Raw genomic sequence first — 23,040 nt, forward strand, 5'->3', positions numbered from 1 at the left:
TAAGTAAACATGGATGATTCGGCATCTGGCATCTTCTGCATGCACAAAACTACAAGCTTCAGTCGTGATACATTCGTTTGAAACCTCTTGTGGCTGGACCTTTACGTCACTTATTCACTTTTTTGGCCGAGGTTTGTCAAATCATTAACGGCTTTGCGTTGGCGCCACATGGGGGCACCCATGTGAATTACTAAAGTGCGCTTTATTTGGGCTTCCAAAGTTCTACGCACAAACACACACACACACACACACACACACACACACACACACACATATATATATATATATATATATATATATATATATATATATATATATATATATATATATATATATATATATATATATATATATATATATATATATATATATATATATATATATGTATATATATATATATATATATGTATATATGTGAAATTGGTGGTAATGAAAAAAAAACTGTATTCATTTCATAGCCACAAATGGCATATTTGCACAGCATCTAGCAATTGCTAAATAAATCGTGCCTTTTTGTTTGAATCACAGAAAAAAAGGTAAAACAGTAAGTGAATTGTTGACTGCTTTATTGACAATTCGTTGAAATCTAACAAACTACGTGGAGGACTCAATTGTGGTGTTGGGGTTGTGGCTGGGGACTGGACTGGATGGGCATGAGGTTTCTGGGCTCCCAGGGGTGCGCAAGGTGGATTTGCGCTTGCCGTTACGTATGGTAAGCTCTTCCCTGGGCTTGAACGTTAGGGGCACAAAGCCGTCTGCGTCAGACACCAGGACTATCCACAAGGGGCCTGAAAAAAAAATATGGAAGGGATGTTAGAGCGTTGCGGTTTAGGCCTGTTACATGCCAATAAAGTAAGCTGCTTCTGTTTAAAAGCTTCTAATCTGTCCTGGGCCTCTAATCACATCCAATTATAGCTCAAACACGTGACGGCTATTGATGTGTTTGCATGGTGTAGACCAGAGCTGGTTAAAATTTTCAAAAACAGAAACATCGGACAGCAGTGTGGATGTAAAATATGGAAAGTTATTTTTTCAAACGCTTTTTAAAAGTACGACAATTCATACTCTATTATGCTGTCTTACCAACTATTTAATCAAATGAATGTGTTTGTTGAGTGTATATTGCTCAATTCAGTACAAGTTATTTGTAAACTATTCTGTCATCACAAAGTAACAATTTAATACAATTAATATGTGTTAAATGCACTGCACATTTGAAATTTGTCAGTTTTTATGAAACAATCCATTCTAATTTTAAAATGTTGTTACCCTACTTACTAAAATTAATTATACTTGGTTGGCTAGTTCTTTATTTTGCCATTCACAATAAATGCCTTTGTCATTCACAAATGTCTTTACAAATTATTTAATTAAATACGTTTTTACAATAATTTAAACGTATTACTACAATTTAACTTGATTTTATAATAAAAATGCAGCTAAATCAATGCAACAAGTATTACAGAACCCCTGATAGTGTCAAAACACGGGAGCGTGGTTAAAAATTGCTTAATCAATTGATGTACCGTGCAGCATCTCCACGACAGTCAGGTTGAAAAGCTCCTGGAGGGCACGTAAACACAGCTTGCCGTCGCACAGCAGCATTGGCCGCCGTTCGTCAATGAACACGTTCTCAGACAGCTGCTTCTGTGGGACCCAAAAAGTATGCAAAAAGTCAAGCTATGCTTCTGACCTTGAAAATACATCTGACCATGTGTGAAGTTAATAAATTAATTTTTGTACTTTCAAAAATGACCCAAAAATGGCTGATTTGTTATTGCATAAACAGCTGGATGTGAACTTGTGGTCTACAACATCTAGATCTTTTCATTCAGTATTTATTCTACTATTAATTGGCAACAGGTTGCTCTCCTTGCCCACGTGGAAGGGCATTACATTACTTTAACCATTTCATTTTCATGTCACTCACTTATACGTAAAGGGGATTTTTAGCTGTAAAGAGTTATTACTTAGTCTATAATTCATTTGGCTACAAAATTATTTCTCATTCACAATTATTGCTGCTGAAAACATATTTTGTCTCTTACTGTGTCGATTAAAAATGATATCACAGTTGCTCAAGGCTCAAATTGCGAATGTCACATGACCAAACCCAGAACACAGGTAAACTGCGATTGGACATTACCTAAACCTTGAGAACATGTGATTCACAAGCTGAGCCGTGATTGGTCATTACCTGACCTTCAAGCACATGTAATGACATTTTCACTTTGTAATGCTGAAAATGATTAAATAATTATCCCTTTAAATCATTGAAGGAAAAATAATCAATTTATCAATCCACCAGTTGCTAATACCAAAAAGCTTGGATGTTGGGGTACATGTTAAGTCATTTGCCATATACTTGAGTATGTATTTATATATTTAATATTATTTATATATAATGTAATGCGCTCACTTTGTGGGGAAAGGAAAGATAAAGTTACTGATGGACTTTTCAGCCACTTGCAGAGTATACATTCACTCAAAAGCTTCTGTCAGCTACAGCACACACCCATTAACTCACACACAGACTTCGAATCTATTGCAGCTAGTATTTTCAATACATTTATGCCTGCAAATTTATGCTTGCAATTTTTTTTCTGTCAAAGCAAAGCTTGAGTTTAACAAGTTTAAATGTGATAAGCCGAATATTGAATAGAAGTAGAGCTGCAACAAGTATTTTAACTTGAAAAACTACATTTTATGACAGTACAGAATATTCACTAACATAGATACACACACAGACACACACAAACTGGTTGATAGTTTGGTCTGTAAAGTTCCATAAAATGGGCAAAAATGTGATCATTTTCCAAAGTAAGAGCGGATGTTTGCAAATATAAACATCATGCTAATCAGGCAGCTTGGTGGAGCAGTGGTTAGCACATCCAGCTCATAGTTCAGGCACCTCAGTTGAAATCCACCTCGAGCTAGCCTTCCTGTGCGGAGTTTGCATGTTCTCCCTGAGCCGGTGTGGCTTCCTCCGACTCTCCAAAAACATGCATAGCAGGTGTATTGAACATATTAGATTGCCCTTAGGTGTGATTGGGCCTGTGAATGCTTGTTCGTCTCTGTGTTCCCTGCAATGGGCTGACAACCAGTTGAGGGTGCCCCCCGCCTACTGTCTGAAGTCAACTGGGATAGACACCAGCAAGCCTGTGACCCTTGTGAGAATAAGCGTCTCTAGAAAATGGATGGATCATGCTAATCAGTCAGCCTTCACAGAGCTCTAAAAAAATCTGTGATTTTCTCTTGCTACCATTGGCAGAGTTTATGTGGTACAAGCATCACTATTCCATTGAACCCCTCCCCCCCAGAAAACGAACAAAACAAATAAACAATAAAACACATAGATGTGTATCAGAAGATATTTTTGGCAGCTTACACATACTGTGGATACTACAGAGAGTTAAGGAGAATAGATTCCACTAGAGCTGTTTCATATGCGAACCTACCTGACATGTGACATTGAGGTAAGGGGGCTCAGTGGCGGCCGGGTAGGAACTTGGAACCTTCTTTCCATTTTGGGCATACTCTCGGATCTCGCCCAGGCACTGCTGCACATCTGCGAAGCGAGCAAACAGCCGCTCCATGTTGACAACCAGATGCTGCAGGGCTCTCTCCCTGGAAGGATCGCCAGGCGGGGTCGTTGGTTCCGGTATCACCTCCGGTCGAGGTGATCCGGCCCGGCTGGAGTCCCTGCTGGTGTGGCCGGACACTGCCAGGCTGGCCATGCGGCTAACGTCCAAGTTTTCTATGGCGACGGAGGGGGTTCTTTCTGAAGAGGCGGAGAAGTCCACGGAGCTAGCCACGGGGGTGGGCTCGGGGCTCCTCACTTCCTCCACTAGCCTACGTCTACTCCTGGGTGAGCGGGGGACAACTCCCGCCCCGGGCAGAACCAAGTCCTTTATCCCTAGCTGCTCCCTGTCCTCCTTGGGCAGGTGTTCTGAGTGCCTCCTAATCCGTGACAAATTAGAAGTAGGCTCTGCGTTGAGGAGGGAGGGGGCACCCTCCCCATCGAACTCTTTGGCTACCAGACGCAGGATGTACTTTTCTGTGTTTGAGGATGGGAGGAAGGCGGGGTCCATGGACTTCTGCCGGCCCACCATCATCAGCAGCATCTTGTCACTGAGGAAGCACACGCCCTTAGGCCTGTCGGTGGCCTGCAGTGAGATCTGCTGGATGTTGGGCATGGCCGAGGCGGTGATACGGTACACCAGCACCATGTTGCAGGTATTGGACGCCACGGCAACGGTGGAAGCGCGTGGGTCAAATGCCACCAAATCAGGAACTAGGATCCCGGGTATGCTTACTTTGCGGGTGGTGACCACCTTGCGCTCGTACGTGATCAGCACTAGGTGCGAGGAGTCCTGCCCGGAACCTGTCACCGCGTCCTTGCGCTGCAGGTGGATAAGCGGGCTGGGATCTGAACGCCGGTGCCTTGCCAGCAGGTGGGTGAGGTCCAGGGGACCCGAGGTGGGTGTATGGGACCTATCACCAAGGTCAAATGATAGTCGTCTGGAATCCAAAGAGAGGTCGTTTTCCGGCGTCTGGACTCGCTGGGGGTCCACCTCAAAGGCCATGCCGGCGTTCAACCCACACAGTTTCTCCAAAGGAAGCTCCGTCGCCACGGCAACCTGCGAATCTCCCGTTGCCTCGGTTGCACAGACGTAGCCCCCCACATCAAAAATGGGGCAGAAGGAGCAGGCCACCAGGCTTTTGTGGATGTCGTTCCAGATGTAGGAGTGGAGCGCAGTGCCGATAGCCACCACCAACCGAGTCCCATCTTTAGTCCAACACGCACAGTGGATCAACCCGCTACCCTTAATATCTGCTTTAGTCCTCCTGTTGTCCACCCGTACCGAGAAGAGCACTGAGGCATCCCGTTTGGTCAGGAGGGCCAGGATGTCAAGTTTGGGGTGCCAGACGCAGCCCTGCGCCAGCAGTGGGAAGGGCTCGCTCATTTCGCAGGTCTGCGTGCACAGCAACTTGTTATGCTCCAATGCGCTCAGCTGCAACTGCCAAACACTGACGTGCTTCTTGTGCTGCACGGCCAGCAGGGCGGGAGAGTCTGGGCAGCACAGCGGGCCCCAAAAGAGCCCCATGACGTGCTCGAATTGCCCGATGACATTGGTGTCGCCGAACTTGGCCTCACCGCGCTGGAAGTAGAGCGTTGTCAGGCACACCTGCTTACCGTCGGTCCACGCCACGCCGTGCACAGGGTGGATGGCCTGGTGCAGTGTGTTGATGCCGCTCCGGAGCAGCTTGGCCTTGCCCAGGTCCATCGCTGCGAGAAAGCGGCAAAGGTTTGTTAGTGGCAGGGAGCTTCTCACCCCTGCAGATTAGAAACGGCAAAGGCTCTCTCCAGGGTTTCCTCCCAAGCAGGCGGCTTAATCTGCTCTCCTTAGCCGAGGGCGCAGTGACGAGCTCTAATAGCCGATTAAAGCGCAATGACCTCGACACGACACTCTCGAGACCTTTCAGGACCCAAGGCCGCTGACGTCGCACTCTTAATCACTCATTGAACATAAAACATTTTGTCTTTTGTTAGGTCCAAACCGAAATTTTAAGGTAGACGAGTAAAAGATATTTCAGTAAATTCTACATTAAAATAGGAGACTTTGAAAATATTTTTAAAAATGTTCACTTTATTTGGGATCCAACTGGAGTAATTTCGTGTAAAAGTGTCATTTTGTATTGTCATAAGCAGGTATCCATACTAAATAGATAGCTCTCCTTGCCCACATGCGAGAGCATCACATTGGTGTACTTTTGCTTCTTTGGCGCGTAAAGGGTCAAGTATGAACATCTATTTAACTTTTCATACACCTTTCTGTACATAACATCGTAAAGCAATCATTTATACGTTTAGCGTATTCCCGCGTGGGTTAGAATGTAATCATGTAATCACGCTGTGATCCAACTGTGTACAGGTAGAAGAAAAAACAACACTTTGGAAACAACGCGTACTTTTTCGAGTATAAAGTTGTAAAACACTTACGGTGGAAATTGTTTCTGCACGTAGTATTTATACTTCACATTTTACCGGCAACACTAAGCAGCGCTGCTGTTTACTCGTCATTGACCCGGATGTGATAATCGGGCACCGTTCAGGGAGGTGCATCATGGGAAACGTAGTTGAACATTAAAGGAGTTGTCAACGGTTTTCGTTAGTAAAAACACATTGTGATTTTATAAATTAAATTATAAAGTGCAGATATTTAAACATTCATTGAAAGATGTTTCATATATGATCATTTATGCTTAATCAATACAATTATTCTTCATCCCAGTTCGTAGCTCGCCTTCTGACACGAGTGATTCAGGAACACCACCTTGAGAGGTGCTTCATGGGAAACGTAGTTTAATTGCAATTTGGTCTTATATTGTTTGACATTTCTTGCTCAAACGTTGCTTTTACAAGCTGATTTCAACTGGAAGCACCAGGAGAGACCCGTTGCACACGTAGCAGTTAACATTTGACCTCAAACTACAACAATAAATCCACATCAAGAAACCACCAATCAGTAAGTGCTCTACACCGCCGCGATAAGGCGCCGCTATTTCTGTGACAGCACTGCTGCCAGTTGAAGTCCAAAAATCCGCTAGCTCGCTGCACTCCTATCTCCGCTGGGAGGCTGTCGGCGGCGGTCGGGTGTCGACTGCATGCTGTCCTACGGCTCACACCGAATTGTAACGGTAGCGGCCATACGGGGAAGCGCTCGCCTGGGAAGGACTTATGTTTCACAGCTAAAAGTCGACGACGTTTTGCAGAACCATGGGCGTGGAAGTCGAAACAATATCTCCCGGTGATGGTGAGTTGCTTCCCAGGGGGAGCTTGGTAGTTCTTTCCCCGGGCTAGGTTAGGGCTAGTCGGGCTAGGCTTGAATTAACTTCATTTGCACTTTGCATCGTCTTTAGTCGTGTTAGGATGTTTCCGATCGCAAATCATCTTTCCTCATCGAAATTCATGGAAATTCAAATAAATCAGTTTCGGCCTCCTATCAGATAAATAAAAAAAACATGTAATGTGTGTTTAGTATTCGAAATAGCATGCCACAATAATGTATTTAATAAAACAATTAGAATTTCAAAAAAATGATTACTTTGTTTATCATAAGTATGTTGCGATTAGTAGTGCTGCTCCCGGTGTGTGTATGCAGGGGCGTTGTTGAGCAGGGAATAAAAATGTCTGAGGGGGGGAAAGGGATTAAGAAACCCTTTTGTCTTTATAGTGATCTGTATAATCACTAATAATAATGACATTTGATCACTATTTTTCAAACCCCTGCTTTACGTGGGCGCAGGGTCGTTATGTATCTAATTTTTCGTCCAAGTCAAAGCAAAAAAAAAAAAAAAAAGGGCCGTACAACGGTTAGTATCTCAAAAATGGTCAGTCTGGTCACTTATATGTTATACCTCATAGTGCCACTGTGTTGCTAATGTCTTAAATTCAAGTGAAACAAGGAGACCTTGTTCTGGCTCAATGCAGTACTACCCCTGATGGTGGATATTTCTAAATTAGAACTGGTGGGAGCTTGAGAACATTTCATAACTGTTGTGGGAGTGTTTGTTCAGCAGAAAGGTTTGTAAGTAGTTTATAAAAATGTTAAATAATGGTGTGCAAAGTCTTAACCACAATATAGTGGGGCAGCGGTAATATGAACTCATCTGTATTTGTGTCCACCAGGAAGCACATTTCCAAAGAAGGGTCAGACGTGTGTGGTTCATTACATAGGTGAGTGAGTCCTACTTTCTACACATTATTACACACACTATACATGTATTGTCTCTTAACTTGCGCGGCGGTCTTTAGTTGCCCTTTCTCTATGTCATTTGGTATTACGCTGTTCTCATGTTGTGTTATGCAGTCCTACTACTATGGTCTTACGTGGTTTTATTTTCCTTGTAGTGTGTCCTGCCTCCTTCTCCCCCATGATTTTCCAATTCATCCCACATTTTCTTATATGATTTGTGTGGTACATGGAGACCTTTCAGTGGTTACTGTGTTTCTAAAACAAATCCCTGCTGATGTACAGTTCAGTTGTATTTAGAGTAAAATTCAACTTTTAAGTTTGATCAACATGTTTTATTCTTTAAAGGATGTTCATTTCTAACCTGTATTTGACTCGCATGGAAACGTATTTCATTAAGTACACATTTTTATTCTTCATATCAGCACGGAGTTGAATTACAAACTACATTTCAGTAGTTAGTCTCACTGTAATATGAAATCTCTCTTTTAAGAATTAAGCCTCCATCTTGTTTTTGGTGAGCACCTGCTACTGTATTTTAATGATGGTCCTGACAGTGGCACTTGGATAGCCAAATGGGTATTTTAAAATACTACTAGAAGTAGTTTAAGGCGAACGTTTGAAGAAAGCTGGTCCCACACGTCCTTAAATGACTGCCCGCCGATTATGCTTTATATATATGCTCCTTTTTGTTCAGACAGGCCAATTTTTGTGAGCCGCAGCGCTGCGACATGGGGGAAACATTTGGGTTAGCGCGTGCCTTGGGCGCTTGTTCGGCGCAGGCAAGTAGGTCAGACAGAAAGTAAACAAAACAAAAAGCAATGCTCGTTTGCTATCAGCCCCGTCTGCGGATCGGCAGGTTTATGACACTGCTATAAAAACACTGCCTCAGACTCTGCGCCGCAGGCTTTGTCATAAACACACGTGGCTGCGTTGGGATGCACTGTGAACCGTTATGTAACGTTAGTAACGAAGGAGAAACTGCATGTTCGTGTTACGCTCAACTTCAGTTCATGTCTGCTGGGAACATGGTCTAGAGACCCACCACCTGCGATAGTGAGTTTTTAATTATTTTTAATATTTACTTTTCTCCACGTGTTTTAAAAGGACTTAGTTATTAAGACACACTGAAACATGAACCCTCTGACAGCTTTCATTCCTTAACATTGGGTCTTCCCTCTAGTTTGTTTAATTCTGCAAATAAGAAGCAAAGTTTGCGTTATTCAAGCTGATTTTTTATTCTCAGTTGAATTTGACTCTAAAGTTGACACATAGAAAAAGGGAATTTGAGAAAATATAATTAAGCACCAAAATGTGCAACCAAGCCATCTAGAGTCACCTAACAAAAGTCTGCCATCTTAATACTTACATATGATTCAAAATGCGGGATTTTAAACCACCACACATCTGCCGCTAGTAACAACCAAGGACAGCGACACATTCTACAGAGCATTAGACAATACCCACAACTTTATGTTCTTTGTAAATGTTTATAAGTTGTATAAAAAAATCAGTGCTATAACTATGACAAAAAACAAACAACCGCATATCACAATGAGAACTAAGTATTGAATATCAAGCAAACAAGAAGGAACAGTGGCATTTGGGTTATTGTTACTTTCCACCCAAACATGGTGTCAACACCCCCATGTCCGCCTGCCTCCCTGCTGACTGGATGTCTCCATTGGTGTGCGTCACTCACATCCTCTGCAGTCTCTCACGCCACACGTCCTCCCCCATTTTGGCTCATTAAATCATCATGTTGCTGGCTCCAATTCAGCCAGACAAACCCCACAGAGCGATAAACTTATTCTTGACTGCAAAAGAGAAATTGCTGGCATAAAAAGTATGGCGGTTGTTTTTTAAAACGCAGCCCCCTAAGCCAGTTTCACTGGTCAATGTCAAATTAGATTGGCGTGTCTTTTGTGAGCAGATGGACAAAAAAGGTCAGAAGGAGCTACGTTTGAAATAACACAGGCCTTTTGGTTTGAAGTGCCATATTAGGATGGATGTTGCAGATTTTTCAGTGGTTCTTCATTTTGTCCGATAACTACCAAAATACACCAGGTACAATTCATTAGGCGGATGAGCGAGGCAACATTACAATTTTTATTTTTGTTGTTACATGTGGGCGGAGAACAAAGATTGCCAGTTTATGTACAAACACGAAACTAACAAATTGAGTTGGAAAATTCAGCGACAGTTTCACTGAGCGACATGAACTTTGCTCGGCATGTCTGTCATGAGTAGATCCACAAAAAGTCTCAAGAAGACATGCGGAAGACACAGAAAATGTTATTTTCATGTGTCGGTGCTGATGGACTTGCCACCACGAAGCCCGGGGTAACTAACAGGTATTGACATATTTGTCCAAGTTTTGTAGATTCTGCGCTATTGTGCACTGGCAACCCTGGCGAATTGTATTCGCTCGCTTGTATGCTTCCAAAGTATGGTCTCTCTAAGACACTGTAGTGCGTGTGCTGCATTCACGTAACACCACTAAATGACAAATCTTAATTCTACACAATGCAGGTTTTAAATTAATCTCACAGAGTAACTTGACATTAGTCTAGGCATGGGACGATATCAGAATGTGACGATATGATAAGCTTGAGCAAAAATATCACAGTGATATCGCGATATCACGGTATTGAATACCTAAAATCTAAAATATATCATTTAAATTTTGTTTTTGGTACTCTTTTTTTCTTCATTACAGTCGGCCCCCGGCTTACGAGCACCCTGATTTACGAACAATTCGCCTTACGAGCGTGGATCAGGGAGATTTTTGTCCTCCGCTTACGAACAAACTTCTCGCCTTACGAGCAATTCGACATGCCGGCCATTGAGTATGTAGAAATGTTCTCGTTTAATTGCGTCAATAAAATCAACAGTAGTGACATCATCAATCATCAGTAGATACGCGTGGTAGTAACGTGAACGGTATTGCTCTTACAACGTCACACTGACTGTCTCACTCACGGTGTCTAAATATATTACCATTTAAGTGTAGTGTTTGTACAGCTAAAGGGAAAAACAGCTGACATGAAATTAAATGTGCCGATTGCAGGACAAAGAATTGTCATTGGTTTAAATGTGTGTTTTTTTTTAAATTAATTGTCAATACATTCCAACCGTTTAAAAAAAAAAGTGCGAATAATTATCAGTCAGTCACGGAGATGCGAATATGCTATGGGTCGATTAAGGTCACCCGGTCTCACTCACGGAGATGCTATTGGCCGGCGTCACACGTCAATCACAGAAATGCCGATATGCTATTGGCCGAACGCCTTTATCTAGCTTGATGGGACAGGATGGAAGGAAGGAGAGAAAATTAGTGAAAAACGGAATGTTGTGAAGACTTTGCAAACTTTATCTGTTAGACATAGCTTCTAAAATTACTAGCAGCGGTAAAGAAAGAAATAAGAGGATGATGTTTTAGTATCTGCGTGATTTGCACCCTGACTGAAAGAGTTACTGTAACACTGTAAGACCAATAGCATATCTATCGCCGTGTTAACTTTGATCGTTGGACTCTGCCCCCCTCTGCTTACACCCAGCTCAAGTCTCGTCGTTTCAAAGGTAAAAGCTATTTATCCATTGTATTTATTATATAATGCAAGTGTACAGCAGATTATGTCACTCAATTTTAATATATGTATACAGTGTGTCGTTTATACCTAAGGCTTCGGCGCGCGTTGCACGCATTCACATGGGTTTGGATTGCCCGCTATACGAGCAATTCGAGATACGAGCGTAGCCGCTGAACGGATTAAGTTCGTAACCCGGGGGCCCACTGTATATGAAATTCTATTTTTAAACAAAATATATAATGCAGCATTTGTTACAATAACAAACATTTACCATGCACAATATTATTAAAAAAATAAAATTGAAAATAAAATTATTTACCGTTGAGTGATAGTTTATTTCAAATAAATCATTCAATTACTATGTGTATTAATTAATAGTACAATGTAGATTCTGTTATTGATCTCTCCCACTGAACACTCCGAAAAAGTTGCATAAACATGTTAGCTGTGGTAGTTAGCTGCGGTAGTTGCGGTAGCTAATTTACATTGTTACAGTGCCGACAAACCAGGAAGTGGACGTGATTGGCTGCGGCTGCCAAAGAGTTCTGAGTCACATTGAGAGGAGCCTCCCTCTGCAGGCTGCAAATTGCCCGTTAAGGCGGTAGGGGGAACAAAAAATTTCCCGGTTTTATCAGATTTGGACGGTTTTAACCATGACTTTCAAAATCGCGATGTATTGCCATTACAGTAATTGGCCCATGCCTTAGTTATGCCACTATCTACATTGAAAAATGTCTCTAAAAGCTAGGCACAAAAACTCAGAGGAACATCTGCCATTGTGATTTTAAAGCTACATTTTAGGATGCTACTCGTTCTAGAGCAGGGATCACCAACCTTTTTGAAACAGCTGCTTCTTTGGTATTAGTAGTGTGTGTGTTTACCACATTTGAACCGCCTATATTGGACAGAATTGAAATACTTAGTTATGAGAAATATTTGTTATCGTCGTTGTGTGTGGGTTGAGCACTGAGGTCAAGTTTGATGGTCAGCCAAAAAACACAATATGGTAGTTATGTATACGCTTTCATGCCGCCTCTCTGGCCCAGTTTGTGTTTTGTAAGAGGAAAGATTTCACTAAGATACCATGAGAAGGAAGTCTGGGGATAGCGGTTAGCCATAGATTTGGGACCCTAGGCGCGCGGAAGGCTTCCTGCTGGCTAATGAGAAGCAAAGATAAAGAGACCGTTACATATTTTGTTCTTGCTTTCCGGAAGCAAACGTCACATTCCCATCTCCCCGCTTTAACCCAACCTCAGTGGGAACACTGGACGGGGCTGTTTGTTATCTTCACTCTGGGATTCAAACCACGCAGACACACACGCACAGCACAGACGCTCACTTACATGGCGTGCAGCTGACCCTCCCGTGACTCGGGCGAGAGATTCCCAAATATGGCGAGTGAGCGGTCACGAGGATAACATTTTAAAGAAAGCTGCTCATGCTTGCACATAGAGCTTTAAGTTAAAGAATGGAAACTAAGCTTTTATTATTCATGTTTCACTCGCCGGTCACAACATTAGGTACACGGAGGAAATCAAAGGGGTGGAAATGTTATCCTAAGTGTTTGCCTGCCATCTGGATTGCTTCTGATAAATGTCTGCGAAGTTATAATACAGAATTTTCCATCTTGAAAGCATTTGATTAGAATAATGATGACTGAATGGGACACAAATAATCAAGGGTGCAGCTGTACTTGTACAAAATCTGGATGTTTTACAGTATTTGGCATTATACTAGGACTTCAACCAACAATTAAATTGTTTAAGCTGTCATTTGTTTTGTCGATTGAACGATAAATCAGATTTATAAAAAGCTTTAATTTATGCCATTTTATTTCAAAACTGAATTTTTTCAAATTCACATTACATAAAACACTTCATTTTTTCATAATGTGCTGGTTTAGTCTATAACATATCAAATGTGTTAAATTGGCTAAAATATTCATTATCACAGTCCGCTTTTATAAAGGAATAAGGAATATTACCAATATTTACGGTTGAGATGCTGAGATTTTAGTTTTAAAGAAATTCATTATGAAACATCCCGTATTTCTCCATGTACAAATTGACCTTGTGTATAATTCAATACCCACTTTTTAACTTCAATTTGGGTGGATTAAAAAAAAAAAAAAACACAATTATAAGTCTACCTCTGATTTAAGTGGTTACATAGATTATGGCTGTCCAATGATAACACATCGTGTGTGTAATTAAAATTATGAAATGATGGTACTTTTAGACACCTTTCTTCATCGTATATCAAACAACATGTTGTGGTTATGGGGCGAGGGGGTGGGGCAGAAACTAGACAAGTGCAAGGCAATGTACGTGTACTGGTAGATGCAATGACTGAAACTAATGTTGCAACAATAAAATTATTTGACATTTCAATGCTTTATTTCTTTTGACACAGCTGAATATCAGTCGAAAAGCCCTGAAAGTCATCATCACTATCTGACACACCAAATAGCTCCTCCCACACAGACGTCCTCTCCTTTCTGTTCTTCATTTGCCCAAACATCCTCGTTACTCTTCCACGGGTAGTCATCTTCGTACAATTTTCTTGAAATGGAGGTCTTGGGAGATGATTTACTGATCATCTTACTTGGGATGCTCTTTACCCGTGAAGACTTTTGTGAAATCAGAGCGTGTAAGGTTGCCCCCCCCGCCTTGACGAAAGTGCATTTTTTGACGTTCTGTGCAAACGCTCTAAAACGACTGCATGCTATATCCAATTAGAGATATATATAATCATTTTGAGCCTCGTAAATTAGATGATATTATTTCGCATTCAAATTAATGTTCAAACACAGATATATGGAAAAAATTGGTGTGTTTTGAGTTATGCGGTTAGAAGTCGACCCCCCCAAATGGAGGTTGAAAATGAGGAAAAAAAAAACCCACTAGACTTGTACTCAGAGAAATACAGTAATCATTGAAACACTTAATAATCGAGTTGTTCAATTTAATTGTTGCATATATAGATTATATTAAAATCTATTTCTCCTAACTATATTTAAGTTCCCTTTTAAGAGCTAGCCTTCAATTGTCCGAGTTTATTTAATTTCCTGTTATAAATTTACATTAATTCCTATTTCAAATCCAAAATCCTGGAAAATTGTGAAAACCTAGGTGAACTCAGTATGTAAAATTCTGCTATATAATGTTTAGTTTTAATTGAAAGTCAGAATATTATATGAACAATGTGTTAGACAACCAATTTTCTTCGAGGAGGTTCACCATTTCCAGGTGTTATTCCTTCAAGGGAATTCTCAATAATCTTGTTCTTTGTATGTCCCATATGTCGCAGTTTTCCCACCTTTGTTGTATGAGGCCTTCCAGTCACCTAAAGCTACATTTTTGTAGACTGCAGTGCAGACTCAGACATAAAGCCTGACATGCAGCTTTTTTCATCCACCCTATTTAATGCAGACCGGGTGGGGGGTAGTGAGGGGTGTCATGCTGGCAGCGCCTCTAGACTGTGGGGAGGGAAGGGGGTGGATTTGAGGTGGGTGCGAGACAGGATATGGCTGAGTAAAAATAACCCCGCCTCTGTTAGCGCTTAAGCTTTTTTTTTTTTGTGCTGACGCAGCCAAAGAGCTTGGATTTTTCTCTTAAGGGTCGTAACTGGCGGCGTCAGGGTCAGGAAGGGATGAGGGCTACCACCCCGCTTATGCACCCATTGATGACAGCATCAGCCACTGCGTCAAAAATAATAATGTAATATTAATAAGAATATAGCTTTGTTTTGATTGACACTACAATTTTTCAAAACACAAACATATTTGAACACACCAAAACAAATTGAAAGCGGAAAGTGTATAAAAAAATAGGTAATAATCATGGGGTATAAAATCCACTGGCTTTGTTCAGATATTCTTCAAGCAGATCACTCAAGCTGGTGGAGACAGTGGATATTTGCCAAATTCTCTGGATCTGCGTTTGTGTGTAGCAATCATAAACCGGAGATTTACGTCAGGATTATACTCCTATTTCCCGCCAAAGACGAGGACGTGGGTGACGTTACGATCTGGAAATTCTTTCTGATTGGACAGAATTTGGCAACTGTTCTGCCACCTACCGATGTGGCATATGCTTGTAAATTAACGTAATTCCCCAAATATAAGAGGCATCTGTGCATACTGTATGACACCGTTAATTTTGGGGTCAAATTCTGGTATTTTTCTATGTTACCGTGTAAAAGGGGCGTCAACATTTTGGAGACTATGTAAAAGCTGTAGCAAAACAGAATAAATCTCATCTTTTGTAAACTCTTCATATATTCTTGTGTTCATATCCGTAAATTATACATTTGTTGCGCGTTAAGCTTCAGATTTCCCACGTTGTGAGCAGTCGGTAAATGCCTCGCCAGTGTAACATTGAATGCACTCGAAGCTGTTGTTGTTGTTGTTGTTTTTCCTGTTCCTTGCAACAGAAGCTGTTTCATCAAGTTTATGATTGTGTGTATATGCCAAAAGACCGCAAATAATAACTCAAATAGAGTACTTTTCCAAGTTCTCTAACTGGTGCACTTTTAATTGAATCACCTGGAGACATCATAACTTTTGGATCAACTGGTTGCGTGGGCTGCACCCGAAATAATATTTTGTAACTGATTTAGTTTAACAGTTCATTCATTTGTGCTTTGTTTGACTTGATCTTTGTTTTTTTTTTAGCGCCGCCTCTGGCCACTGTTGATATTATTTTTGGTGAAAAGGATGGTGTGGTTTTGAGAGCAGTCAGTGGGTGATGAACATGTTGTTTTGTCTCTGTGAAATCTGTCCCACGACTGTCTGTAAGTTGTATTTTCTTTGTAAGATTGTTGGTGTATAATAACATGACCAAAATTAGTTTGTTGAGCCAACAACTTGTGACTGTGGATGACATTCTAGCTAATATTAGTTCTTATCTTTATCATTTTATATAGTACTGCCTTTTATGCATTTAGCTTGTTCGCATTTTCATTTCTGCCAGGTATTTACCTTGAAATTAATAGCTTTTGTAATTCAGTTTTATGATTGATTTAATGTAATTTGTTAACTTTTCTTACATTTTCTTCCTTGAATGGTGTTGAATTTAAGAAAAAAAATCAAATTTTTAAATTACCACTTAGAATGCACCCATACTTTTGGCCTTCATTTTCGGAAGAAAAAAAAAGTGTGTCTTATGCCTTCACTTTTATATTTAAGGGATTACGGTAATAGAACCGCACTTTTTTGGATCCGCGTAGTAGCAATATTTTATTTATTTATCTATTCATTTTCCAATAAACAAAGATTAACAATAAACGCAGATTCATTGATTTTTTTTTTTTTTTTTACACGGGAAGGGGGGGGGGGGGGGGGGTATGCAGGTTTAAATAGCCATGCTTCCGTGTAGACAAGACCTTATTTAACACTCCCTAAGGTTAGAAACCACCCGCATGGCTATTTAAAAAAAAAAAAAAAAAAAGTGCCAGACGCCAACATTTGCGTCTGTCGCAGGATTTGAGACATCTGCTGCAAACCAATCGTCAAGGGGTCCAAATAGATTTGGCACCTTTGTCAGACTTTTACCACCACTCTGCTTAAAATTTATTTTGATCACATCATCCTCATTAGTTTGCCTCTAGGATTTTAGTAAATGCCAGTCAAGCTTTTTGTTTCAGTACCCTTGACATCCACCTAAACTACTCGTAAGCACTTTGTTCTCACTATTTTGACATTTGAGCACAGTAGTCGAATGACTTGGGCTCATGAAGAGCACGCCTGTGGCCTCCAACAAACATTTTTGTCACTACAATCTTCCGCAATTAGATGACATTTCTGCACACAACATCTTATTGGTGAGGGAAAATAGTTCACAGGATAACAGCTTGTAAAGTGTTTGATGTTTACATTATATGTCAATAAAAGTACTAGTAACAAAGAGTGGTCAACTAATGTACACCTCTCGAGTTACTGTACTGTACATGTAGTTGTTCTTTGAAACCAGGCCTATAGGATTTTTTTTCCTGCGCTGATTCCAATATTCGGCAGAATAAATTTGTACTTACAGATTAATTATTTATTGAATTAAAAGAAAATCTGTTGCATAAGGCAGGGGTTCTCAAACCTTTTGGAGTCGGGGCCCTCTTTTAGAAAACACATTTTCCAAGGACCCCTAAGTGCAAATGTTTATGTAAAAAAACAAACAAAAAATATTTTAAAATTTATTAGTGTTATAAATTAAAAAAAAAAAAGTTCCTATTTTATTCACCAAAAGATTCAATTTGACAACAAGTATATTTATTACTTTTTAGCCAGACTGAAGCATACAAAATAACAGAACTATTCAATTTCCCCTGGACAGGTTGCTGACAATTATTTAATCAAAATTAGTATTATAAAATAAAATGCCGCTTTGCCTGTTGGCTTCTTCAATGCAAGCAATTGTAGGCACCAAACGCATTTTGACAAATTTGAAATTTATTACATTTTTAAAAATATATGAACTCAATCAATGCCTGGGAAGTATTTTCACATTTTTTAAGTGTCTGGACAATCGATAGTTAACTACATTAAGGACATTAATTCGCAGATACTCAAGTATTAAATCAATACTTAAGTATCTGGGAAAGTATCTGGTATTGAATGTCTGGACTCTTAAAAATTGTGAAAATATGTCCCTCGCATTGAAAGAGTGAAACTGGTTGAATTGATTGCTTTATTGAAGAAAAATGAACATTTTCACAATTTACTTTAAAATAACATGAAATTAACACATTTCGTTTTTGTAAAGTAACTCAAATTATTTCATGGGCCCCCTGCAGTCAGGCCATGGACCCCAGTTTGAGAACCACTGGCATAAGGGACCTTTTTTTTAATGCTTGCAACAATTTAGGTGTGAATTACAGGTAAACCGTTTTTGAATGTTTTGTCAATTTTAACTAACAAAGAAAAATCTGGGAAAAAAATTGGGCCTGTCTATATTTAGTCACTCACTCACTCACACACTCACTCACTCACTCACTGCTATGAATGAAAAATAGCAAGCTTTTTGTTGGAAAAGCCCTTTAAACGTTTGATGTCAAGTCTATTGCAGAAGGTTTTGCATTCAGTCAATATCAATGAATAATTGCTCAAACATCCATGTGGGACGTATTCATCCACTGTACTGTATATCTCATCTGTTATTTTATGCTAATCATATGCTAACATCAAATATCAATCCAGAAATTGAATTACTGTATCTGTGACCATATGTTATTGATACGCTCCAATCAAATCTTGACATTGTGATGTATTTTAGCTTTGTCTAATAAATAATGGTGTTAATTCAGCAGTATTAAATGAAGTTTTTTGGGAAATGTGGTTGTCATAATAGTGACAAAACAGTAACCATACCCTAGCATCAACTATCAACTGCACCACAATGTGGTTGTTTTGAGACTAATCAGATGGTTTTTTTTTTCTTGCTTTCAGTTTGCGTAAAATGAGTCAGGAGTGTCTTCAGATGTTAGATTTGTTATAGATTATGGCAATTCACCGTACGCAGTACAGTGTACGGCCACAAGGACACGTCATAGCAGGTGTTGGCCCTCTGCTGCTTGCACTTGACAACTTCCTTGTTTGGAACAGATCCCGGCCTACTGGAGATTGGGCTAGCCTTGTGTGATTCTTAGAAACGCCCAGAGCTGCTAAATTTAAACGTCTAGTGAAAGCGGAGAGGTGGCGTTAGTGTGACGTTCTCGCAACGTCTTTAGAACTCTGACATAAATTAAAAGGCCGTTACTGGAAGAGCGTCACAGTGCCATGCCGATTCATTTGTTTTTTTTTCAGACCATTATTTATACAAAAACGGTGTTAAGATATTGTTGGAAAAAAGATGCAAAATGCAAAACAATATTGATGTATTAATCGTTAAACTAAATAGTGGTTTTAGAACTGGTGGATATTTGAACACAAACAATGGATGAACATGTAGCCAAATAAAACAATACTCACAGGCATATATTCTTCATCCTCGAGTATGAATATTCTCCTGAGTCCTAGCCTTTTCATTTGTGTCCACTGTTGTGCACATTTTGTCTCAGCAAGCCAGCAAAAGTTAACAACCAAACACGTGAGCCATCAATGGAAAGGTGAGGATGTTCTCAAGCATTTTGGATTTAGGAACCCCTTTTAGAAAGCAAATTTTCCAAGGAAATGTTTGTGGGGACAAAAAACATTATAACAACAACATAAGTGCACTTTTTATTCAGCAACGTATTCAATTTTATAACAAGTATATTTGTTACTTTTCAGCTATAAAAATTGCTAATAACAAATCGGGACAATTTCCCCCCAAAATGTTGCTGCCAATTATTTAGTCAAAAACAGCATTAGCTTTGCTGGCTTCACCGCCTCGTTAGCAGGCAATTGTGGACACAACATGCATTTTGGAAATTTAAAAATGATTAGATTTTAAAAATGTTATTATACTGGGTGAATTGATTGCTTTATGGAGGAGCTATGAATACTTTCCAAATTTAATATAAAATAAAACGAACCAATGTTCTGTCCTTCCTGGATGTTACAAAGGCTTCTATTTAGACCATCGGTTGGCAACCTTTAACATTAAAAGTGTCATTTTGACCCGGTTTCCACGGATAAGACGACACTGCGAGCCGCAACGACTTTGTTACATCTGATATATGTCGGTCTTCACAAACAGGGGTATTAAGAAGAGATTTATTCTGTGTTAGGAATTCTTCAAGCGCTCCAGTTTTTATCTTTTACTTATCTGTGTTATCTTATTTTGAAATAATGCTTTTAATCCAGAAGGCCATGCTGTATTTCCTGTTTGTATTCTCCATTTGCCATTTAGCTGTTAGCGGTGTTTGTGTTAATAAAGGCTGTTACCGTCTTAGTTTCAAGAAAACAAATAGCAGACTGATCCAACGTTTGAGTCCATCCTTGCTCACAGCACATTATCAGTGCACTATCTACAGCGGCCAGAGGCGGCGCTAAAAAGCAGACTTAAGCCAAACAAGGAACCAATCTGTAACTGTTATAAGTTCAACTAAATCAGTTCCAAAACACCCAAATTATTTCACGGACCCCCTGCAGTCAAGTCACGGACCCCACTTTGAGGGCCACTTCTCTAATGAACTAGAACTAAGTTTGTGGCCCACAAAATGTTTGATTCTTTACAGTGTTTACATTTGTCATTGCACAATTTTATAAAGTACTATTAGAAAGTACTGTTTTTCCTAATTAGTGTTTTTTGGGGGGGTGGAGCTTGCACGAATGGATTAATGGAAAGAGGATTTGAGCTTGTTTTGTGTTACAAACATGGTCAGGGAATGAAGTGAAGTCTCACAGCACCACTGTGTATTACAAGCATAGCTTTTGCGGTTAGCAATGTACACACCAGAACTTCCTTATTGGGTGTGCTCTGATTAAGCCGTTTTCATCCATCTGGGTTTCTACATTTTTTTTCTTTTGTCTCTCGACACACGGACGTGATGGCCTAGTTGTTAACTGCAAAAATAATCCAATAAACCAGGACACCGCTTCTTTATTTAAAGTGTGTCTTAATGCATTTGGGTGAATTGAAACCGATCCAAGATCTTGCACCCCTGCCACACACACCTACACACACACACACACACACACACACACACACACACACACACGCTGTGGTGCTTCATATTTCCCAACTAATTCATAAAAATGCCTCGTATGCAAATACTACCCCCAAAGTTATGCTTTGCTCTTTTGACCAGGTATGCTGCAGAACGGCAAAAAGTTCGACTCATCCCGAGACAGAAACAAGCCCTTCAAGTTTAAGATTGGACGCAACGAAGTGATCAAAGGCTGGGAGGAAGGTGTGGCTCAGGTAAGGCAAACGCCTCCTCTTGAGATTTAAGCGTAGACTGCTTTTATGTCACTCGGCTGGGGTCATTGCAGGTCTAAACAATCCAAGCCTTCTAGTTCGCAATATGCAATGGGAATAATTAAGTGACGGGCATAATGTTCTTTTCTAATTAAGTGTAGAGAGAATTTCATTGAATTTGAGGAGTTCAATTAATCTAAGCTTGTACAGCAGCGCCCTCTGCTGCGCAAGGAAAAGAAGGCACGTTTCATATACAGTACAGCGGTACCTTCACTTGCTGCACAATTTTGAGAATTTCCAAATAAACCAGGAATTTTCTTAATTAACTGTTGACGCTCAATTGGAAAGTTACATTTACAGTAGGAAAATAAATGTTTGCTCAATTTGACTAATACAACTAGATGTCATGCAAGTACGGTAAAAATGTCATTTCAATGTAAATGTTGGTTTGTTTTCGTTATCATCCCTACTCCTGGTTATATAATTTAATGCCTTAAAGTACTTTTGTGGAATTTGACTCTAACGAGCATTTAATAGAATTCAAGTAACATAAATCATCTTAAAAGGCCTTTTTCATTGAACTAACTATTCATACCAACATAGATGAAAAAAGCAGATAAGTAAAGAGGTGTTTTAAAAAAACTTACAAATGATAAAAAGCCAAATCAAATATATATATATATATATATATATATATATATATATATATATATATATATATATATATATATATATATATATATATATATATATATATATATATATATATATAATATTTGCTGTTAAATAGAAATACAATTTAAAAGTAATGGTTAAGTATAATCAAGATTACAGTGTAAAAAAAAAAAGAAAACAAACAGCCCTCAAGGTAAATATTATTTTGTTGTATTACATACTTCCAATTAACGTAGTACATGAAAAGAAAAAACTCGCCATCTCCAACTGCACCAATACATGCTGACTGGCAAATTTAGATATACGTTTCCTCATTAATATTTTGAGTCCTTTGTGGCAGCTTGTGTATTGTGAGAAAAGTTGTGGATGTATATTTAGATAATAAAGTGTTACATACTGTCCCCCAGATGAGCCTGGGCCAGAGGGTGAAGCTCACCTGCACGCCGGACGTCGCCTACGGCCTCACGGGCCATCCGGGTGTAATCCCTCCCAACGCCACACTGGTTTTTGACGTAGAGCTCCTCAAACTGGAGTGAATTTTTTTTTTTTTTTGCTGTTGATGCGCTAACTCCTCTCCCACTGATACCCTTCTCTTTTTCCATTTACTATTTAAATGCATCTTATGTCATACTATACTGCAATCGAAACGCTCACTGCCTTACAGTATTAGCAACAGAGCATAATAAGCACACTACAAAAGTTCCTGCATCTTGACTGGGTATTTTATTTATAAACGTAAAGCTCACAAAACTACTGACCTGACTGCATTGCCACTTTAATCAGGGTTTGTCCTGCTGAGTGCTCCCAAAATGTTGCCATGTTAACTATGTATTTGTAACTTTCCCAATAAAAAGCATTTACTGCACGTGGTTTCTCTAGTTGACCTGGTCTGATGAAGTACAAATCTGTTGCTGCTTACCATTTTGTTGACCAACTCTGGAATAAAAATGGCATGTTAACTACACTGTGTCCTGTGTTGAATATTTGCTTGAGAATACTGAATTACAAAACAGACTTGTAAGTTGTAACATAAAATTTGATAACTATTTCTTTTTCATTCTCTTTCATTAATAACCTTAAGACATACCCTATTGGCAACGTACGACCCCTTCATTGTCTCGTACTACGAATACTGTACACGTATGCGAATTTTAATGAAATTGGACTGATCGTAAGCGC

The 23,040-nt window shown here is 39.7% G+C and overlaps 2 protein-coding genes across 3 annotated transcripts; one reads left to right on the plus strand and one right to left on the minus strand.

The window, feature by feature from the left end:
- Positions 1-549: 549 nt before the first annotated feature.
- wdcp (WD repeat and coiled coil containing) lies at positions 550-6,093 on the minus strand. Of its 2 annotated transcripts, XM_088403229.1 has the most exons (4): positions 6,005-6,093; positions 3,459-5,290; positions 1,527-1,647; positions 550-788 (listed from the first exon to the last, which is right to left on the minus strand). In XM_088403229.1, exons 2-4 carry the CDS (start codon positions 5,286-5,288, stop codon positions 595-597), a joined length of 2,145 nt encoding a protein of 714 aa, XP_088259355.1. In that variant the 5' UTR covers positions 5,289-5,290; positions 6,005-6,093; the 3' UTR covers positions 550-594. The 2 variants fall into 2 exon arrangements, with proteins under 2 accessions (XP_088259355.1, XP_088259354.1); XM_088403228.1 differs by lacking the exon at positions 6,005-6,093 and having other exon boundaries at positions 3,459-5,416.
- A 437-nt stretch (positions 6,094-6,530) lies between these two features.
- fkbp1b (FKBP prolyl isomerase 1B) lies at positions 6,531-22,823 on the plus strand. Its single transcript, XM_088403231.1, has 4 exons — positions 6,531-6,818; positions 7,694-7,741; positions 21,077-21,189; positions 22,269-22,823. Exons 1-4 carry the CDS (start codon positions 6,782-6,784, stop codon positions 22,395-22,397), a joined length of 327 nt encoding a protein of 108 aa, XP_088259357.1. The 5' UTR covers positions 6,531-6,781; the 3' UTR covers positions 22,398-22,823.
- The last annotated feature ends 217 nt before the right edge of the window (positions 22,824-23,040 follow it).

The sequence above is a fragment of the Hippichthys cyanospilos genome, chromosome 20 (genome assembly GCF_059441005.1).
Source record: "Hippichthys cyanospilos isolate Australia breed blue-spotted pipefish chromosome 20, RoL_Hcya_1.0, whole genome shotgun sequence".
In the NCBI taxonomy this organism is placed as follows: domain Eukaryota; kingdom Metazoa; phylum Chordata; class Actinopteri; order Syngnathiformes; family Syngnathidae; genus Hippichthys; species Hippichthys cyanospilos.

Bases quoted from the DNA above. Each gene is read 5' to 3' on its own strand.
- wdcp (XM_088403229.1), bottom strand. From the start codon at position 5,288: ATGGACCTGGGCAAGGCCAAGCTGCTCCGGAGCGGCATCAACACACTG. The intron at 1,648-3,458 runs GTAGGTTCGCAT...TGGGTCCCACAG, and splicing joins ACCTCAATGTCACATGTCAG to AAGCAGCTGTCTGAGAACGT. The intron at 789-1,526 runs GTACATCAATTG...TTTTTTTTTCAG, and splicing joins TGTCGTGGAGATGCTGCACG to GCCCCTTGTGGATAGTCCTG.
- fkbp1b (XM_088403231.1), top strand. From the start codon at position 6,782: ATGGGCGTGGAAGTCGAAACAATATCTCCCGGTGATG. The intron at 7,742-21,076 runs GTGAGTGAGTCC...TCTTTTGACCAG, and splicing joins GTGTGTGGTTCATTACATAG to GTATGCTGCAGAACGGCAAA. The intron at 21,190-22,268 runs GTAAGGCAAACG...ACTGTCCCCCAG, and splicing joins GGGAGGAAGGTGTGGCTCAG to ATGAGCCTGGGCCAGAGGGT.